This window comes from Bos javanicus, chromosome 3, assembly GCF_032452875.1.
Source record: "Bos javanicus breed banteng chromosome 3, ARS-OSU_banteng_1.0, whole genome shotgun sequence".
NCBI classification, from domain to species: Eukaryota; Metazoa; Chordata; class Mammalia; order Artiodactyla; family Bovidae; genus Bos; species Bos javanicus.
The window spans coordinates 99717701-99723700 of NC_083870.1; the positions used below are offsets into that span (position 1 = coordinate 99717701).

At 49.4% G+C, this 6000-nt stretch overlaps 1 protein-coding gene across 2 annotated transcripts; it reads right to left on the bottom strand.

The window, feature by feature from the left end:
• Positions 1 to 694: 694 nt before the first annotated feature.
• TEX38 (testis expressed 38) lies at positions 695 to 3983 on the bottom strand. 2 transcript variants are annotated; one of them, XM_061412085.1, is made up of 2 exons: positions 2459 to 3983; positions 695 to 1440 (listed from the first exon to the last, which is right to left on the bottom strand). In XM_061412085.1, the coding sequence occupies exon 2, from the start codon at positions 1313 to 1315 to the stop codon at positions 830 to 832; it is 486 nt and encodes a 161-aa protein (XP_061268069.1). In that variant the 5' UTR covers positions 1316 to 1440; positions 2459 to 3983; the 3' UTR covers positions 695 to 829. The 2 variants fall into 2 exon arrangements, with proteins under 2 accessions (XP_061268069.1, XP_061268068.1); XM_061412084.1 differs by having other exon boundaries at positions 2372 to 2462.
• Positions 3984 to 6000: the final 2017 nt, after the last annotated feature.

Sequence of the window (6000 nt, forward strand, 5' to 3'; positions counted from 1 at the left end):
AGGAACTTTGATGCCAGGCAGACAAATTTGAGACGTTGCAACATGATATGATGGACTTCCCTGGTGGTCCAATGGCTTAAGACTCTGTGCTCCCAATGCAGAGGGTCTGGGTTCGATCCCTGGTCAGGGAACTAGATACCACATGCCACTACTAAGAGTTCACATGCCTCAAATAAAGATCCGGTGTGCCGCAACCAAGACCCAGCGTAGCCAAAACAAATATTTTTTTAAATGATATGCGAAATGCCCTTGGAAACTCTTAATCTGTAAGAGAAAGATTGTGATATCTGTTTGACAGTGTTCCTGTATTAGAAATAATGTAGAGACAATACATCATAGATGTTAACAAAGAATTCGATTCAAGCAGCAGTGCAGTGTGGTTCATAGATTTCACACTGACTTGTTTTGGCCATTACGAATCACCATTGCTCATGCATCCTCCGTGACTGTCACTCTGTGGCTGTGCTCAGTGTCCCACAGAACAGCAGTGCCTTTGGGCACCTAACCCAGGGTCTGGCACATGGTTTTATTCTGAAATAACAGAGGGATGTTGAGCCCATCACAAGTACTGGCTCAGTGTGTCTCCCCACAGTCATTCCCACTGGTGTTGGTGAGACTCTGACCTTTAGCTTAGTTTGCAAAATGCCCTCCATCAGACACTGCCCTCCTAACGACAAATGAGACACATGGAGCCTTTGGACTTTTTAAATCTTTCATTAGGTGACATCCACTTGGGCCCTGGCCTCGTGTCAATACCACCTCCCTGAGGTCAGCTCTATTTCCTGTTCTGCCCAGGATACCTCCAGCTCCCATCCTCAGTGAGCGGAGGCTACAGTTCTGAAGCAAAGGGCTTGGCATTCAAGCAGTGGTCCCCCTGGGCCATTGTGGGGAGGGAATTGAAGTGGACATTCCTTTGAGGACAGGTGGCCAAAGGGTAGGAAACCGAGTGGTTCAGCATCGGGGGTAGGTTACACAGGGAGAGGGCAAAGGGCACCTCCTGAAAGATGGGAATTGGGAGTGGGGAGCTGGCCTGGGGCCGCAGCACTGGGGAAGAAGGTAGGGGCTGCTGTGGTGCCAGCTGCACTGCAGGATGCAGGGGGCCGGGGGCCTCCACCTTGGGGCTGCTATCTTGAGCAGCATAGCTCCTGCTCTCGGGGACATCCAGCTCCGAGGGGCGATCTGAATTCTGGGTGTCAGTCGCAGTCTTGGTGGCAGCAGGGGGAGGGCCAGTATTGATGGCTGCATTCATGCCATAGTGCCGTCGCTTGTTAATCCAGTACAACAGCGGGCTGTAGGTGAATGTGGCTGCTCTCATCACCTCCACCCACTCCTGGGCACGCTCTTCCCGCCGCACGTTCTTCCTCCAGTGCAGAAAGAGAATGCAGCTGCCAGTTACCACAGAACACAGCCCCAGGAATCCAAAGTACAGTGACACCCACACTAAAGGCAATAAGAAAAAAGAATAAGCTGGCTGAAAGGTGTAGTTTGGGGAGTCTCGGCTGTTTCTCATTCCTCTCCTTAGCCCTTTCACCATTCGTCCCCTCCACTTATCAAACCAATCAATCCTAAAGGAAATCAATTCTGAATACTCAATGGAAGGGCTGATGCTAAAGCTGAAGCTCCAATACTTTGGCCACTTGATGCGAAGAGACCACACATTGGAAAAGACTCTGATGCTGGGAAAAATAGAAAGCAGGAGAAGGGGATGACTGAGGATGAGATGGTTGGATGGCATCATTGACTCAATGGACATGAGTTTGCGCAAACTCTGGGAGACAGTAAAGGACAGGAAAGTCTGGTGTGCTGCAATCCATGGGGTCACAAAGTCGGATGACTGAACACAACTTCTCCATTTAACCACTCTCTCAATTCCTTCCTTTCCTTCTCATTGACTTGCCTCATCATTCTTTTATTCAAAGCAGAATTTTCAGAGAGCTTAAGAGGCCACCTTTAGCCCTTCACAGATAAGGAAAGTAAGGTCTGGAGAAGCATGACTGCCCAGGCTTACTCAAGCCTCTGGATCCCAACCCTGGCCCATCCAAAACATCAGAATAAGAAGCCTCACTACAGGCAAAGACCATCAAGAAAATAGCAGTTTACCAGTGGATGGGACACCAGTATCCCATCCCATTTCACCAAACCCTAATCATTCAATTGAGATGGTCCTGGGATATTCTCTGGGTGGGCAGAGATACATGGCCTCTGCCCTCAAGAAATCCGTAGTTTTCTAGAGTAAACCCTGTCCTAACTCTTTAATACTCTTCCATGCAGGCAGTCATCACTCCCATCCAGGCAAAAGGTCTTCCCTGAGTGCCCCCAAGCCTAAGGGCACAAAGCAAGCAGCAGGGGTTTGGGGAGGAACCACATTTACCACCAGGGAGGCTGAGGTCCTCCCTTTGGGAATCCATACAGTCAAATCTTGGTACCTTACTGGTGCCTCTGGGGAGAGGGAGCTCACCTACTCATCTGTTTAGCCAATAGGAGTCCCCAGAATGCCCAGACCCCATTGTTCCTTAAAGGCGGGTCACTGAGTTCTGAACACTGAGCATCCAGGGCTAGCATTTGTAAAGTCTAATGGAAGGAAGGGACTCCAGCAGGGGTGTTTCCTGGACATTGTGCACCTCTACTGCTTCTACCAGGGTCTGACCCACACTCTGAATTATTGGTCCTGTACCCCTGACCCACAGAGCAGCCTCCAGGACAGGGCCCTAGGTCCTTCAGCGGCTTGTTGTATCCCTAGGCTTTAAGGAAAAGTTGATGGATACCTGTCCCGAATGGGGCCTGGGACAGGGTACACCCAGAGCAGTGGGCAGCCCTGACCTCAGGTCTTCTGGCTTCCCTGGTGGCTCAGAGGGTAAAGCATCTGCCTGCAATGCGGGAGACCCTGGTTGGATCCCTGGGTTGGGAAGATCCCCTGGAGAAGGAAATGACAACCCACTCTGGTACTCTTGCCTGGAAAATCCCATGGATGGAGAAGCCTGTAGGCTAGAGTCTATGGTAGGCTACAGTCTATGGGGTTACGAAGAGTCAGACAGGACTGAGCGACTTCACTTTCACTTTCACTTTCCTTGGCTCTTACAATCTCTTTTGTTTAATTACCTTCCTTCAGCCAAGTGTTGGCAAGTGTTTCTGGGGCATCTGGCCCTATGGGAGCTTCCCACCATCTGTCCCTACATCTCTTTCCAGCCTCACCTTCCTCCCCATCCTTCATACAGGTTTCCCTTCTGACCAGGTGACTCTTCAACAGACCCTGCTCATTCCCATCTCTGGAGCTTTGCTTACACTGCTGCTCCACCTAGGAGTGCCCCTCCCCACTTGCCCCCTCACCCCATCCTCAAACACCTGCTTATCCTTCAAGGCTCAGCCCAACACCCCATACTCTGTGACAGACAGTTGTTTCCATCAGCTCCCAGAATGTCACCACATCCAGTTTGAAGGCACTTTGAGAGTTGTCTAGTCCAACTCCCAGCAGATGCTTGAGTCCTAGAAGCAGATCTCCTCTATGCACCAGTAATCCCTAGGAACTGCTTGGGTCAGGGACTTGCTCACACCTCCTGAGGATACGGGCAGCTCAGAAAGCTAACTAAGCCCAAGTCAGCCTCCATGTAGGTTGCACAACTAAGCTTAGATTGGCTTCTTGGCACCATCTGATTACTTCCCTGTTTAAGCCTTCAGCATGGCATCTAGGGATAATGAGCATAGATTTCTCTCCTGGTTCCACTTAATCTGGGCTCTCCTTACTGGCTCCTGCTTTTCAGTCTCCTTTGCTAGTTTCTCTTCTTTTCTCTGATGTCTAAATGTCAGGTGCCCTAGGACTCAGTCCTTAGCCCTCTATCCACATTCATTCCCTCAGTGATCTCCCCCAGACTCATGGCTTTAAATATCATAGCTACACTGTCAACTCTCACTGTTATACCTCCAGCCCAGATCACTTCTCAGAATTTTAGACTCATATACCCAAAAGCCTGACTGACATCTCTCCTAGCCAGCTGACATCTCTCCTAGCCAGTCTATTAAGTTATCTCAAACTACCTTGTCCAAAACAAAACTCCTGATGGCCAATATCTACGCCAGCCTTCCTCCTGTGTGTAAATGGCAACTTCTTCCAGTCGTTCAGGCCAAAAACCTGACAGTCATCCTCGATGCTCTTGATTCTCTCACACCCACATTCACTCCAGTAGCAAAATCTTTAGGCTTTGCTTTCAAGACATGCCCAGAATCTGACCACTGTGCCATCACCATCACTTTAGTGCAAGGACCATCCTCTCTCACCTGGTCTCCCTATAGACAACCAGCTGTCCTTGATTGCCTGGGATTGAGGGAGTTTCCAGGACATAGGACTTTTGATGCTAAAATCAGGGAAATGCCAGGTAAACTAGGACAAATTAGTCACCCTTAGGAGAGCTTCCATCCTTGTCCCCCACAGCCTATATTCCACCAGCAGTCAGAATGATCCTTTTTAAAAGTGGCGCTTATAAACTACCCACCCCAGTATTCTTCGGCTTCCTTTGTGGCTCAGCTGGTAAAGAACCCACCTGTAATGCAGGAGTCCTGGGTTCCATCCCTGGGTTGGTAAGATCCCCTGGAGAAGGGAAAGGTTACCCACTCCAGTATTCTGGCCTAGAGAATTCCATGGACTATACAGTCCCTGGAGTTGCAAAGATCAGAAACGACTGAACTACTTTCACTTTCTATACTCAGAACCCATAGTGACTCCCCATCTCACTCAGATTTAAAACCAAAGTCCTCAACCAAAGCCTACAAAGCCCTGAAAAATCAAACTGCCTGTCCCCATGCCTCCTTCACATAGTCACTTCCTTGCTGTTCCACAAGCAGGGCAAGCATGCTCCTGCATCAGGGCCTTTCCACTTGCTGTTCCATCTGGAAGGCTCTTCCCCCAGATATCCATACAGACCATGCCTCGTTTCCTTCAGGTCTCTGCTCACATGTCGCTTTATCTCTGTCTCTCTTAGCCTGTTGTTCTTTGCATAATGTGTTATTATCACCTAACATTATTTATTTATATTGCGCCTCACCCTACTAGGATGTAAGTTCCATGAATTACTGTAAACAAACACCTAAGAATTTCAGGCAGTCAACTACTCTGAAAATAAGATAGTGGAATAAAGAACATAAAGTGATGCGGGTGCATCAAGAAAAGTCCCTTTGAGGTGCTCTCTTGTGAACTGAGCCCTAAATGATGAAAAGACAGCCATGTGCAAAGGGAGCAGCCAGTGCAAAAATGCTAAGGCAGGTACAGGCCGGCACACTTAAAGGACTGCTGATCTCTGAGTTCACCACAGTACTCCCAGCACAGGCCAGGGCCTGGGGCCCATCTCCAAAAGTGCAGGTTGGGCTGAGCAGAGTTGAAAGTTCTGTCCCTGCCCCTGAGAGGTCCACCATTCAAAAGGGGTTTCTATCAGGTAAGCCCCAGAAGGGAGGAATTTCTTGAGGACAGACTGGTGCCATCACAGGGGGCCTGCTCCAGGTGAGACACAGGTATTGATGTCACTGTCCAAGTCCAGGGGATGAAGAAGATGATGGCATTGGGTGGAGAGACAGCGTTCCAGGTATAAGGACTTGTCAAGGACAATCCCAGGTGTGTCTCTGGGGAGAAGAGTAGTTCAGTTTGGCTGGAGTTCACGGTAGGTGTCAGGAAGCAGAAGAAAACAAGACCTCAGAAACAGCTGGCATCTTGAAAAGAATTCAGCTTTTGGGCAAATCTCTTAATGATCCTCAGCTTCAGTTTCTTCGTCTGTAAAATGGGGACGAAACCTGCCTCATGTGCTATGAATCAGATAGCGTCCTGCATATAGAAACGCTCAGTGAAGACACGCTGCTGCTGTGATTAACAGCTGATGAAAGGGCCTTCGATGCTGAAGGACGACGACTCCAGCGTGTGCCTAAAGAATTTAAAAGGCAGCAAGCACGGTGGGGACCAGCAGGTCTGAGCAGCTTTCAAGAGGAGACGGCGTGCAAGGGATGCTGGTCACGGGCTCC

Bases quoted from the DNA above. Each gene is read 5' to 3' on its own strand.
- TEX38 (XM_061412084.1), bottom strand. From the start codon at position 2,408: ATGGATTCCCAAAGGGAGGACCTCAGCCTCCCTGGTG. The intron at 1,441-2,371 runs GTAAATGTGGTT...TATTGCCTTTAG, and splicing joins GGACCTCAGCCTCCCTGGTG to TGTGGGTGTCACTGTACTTT.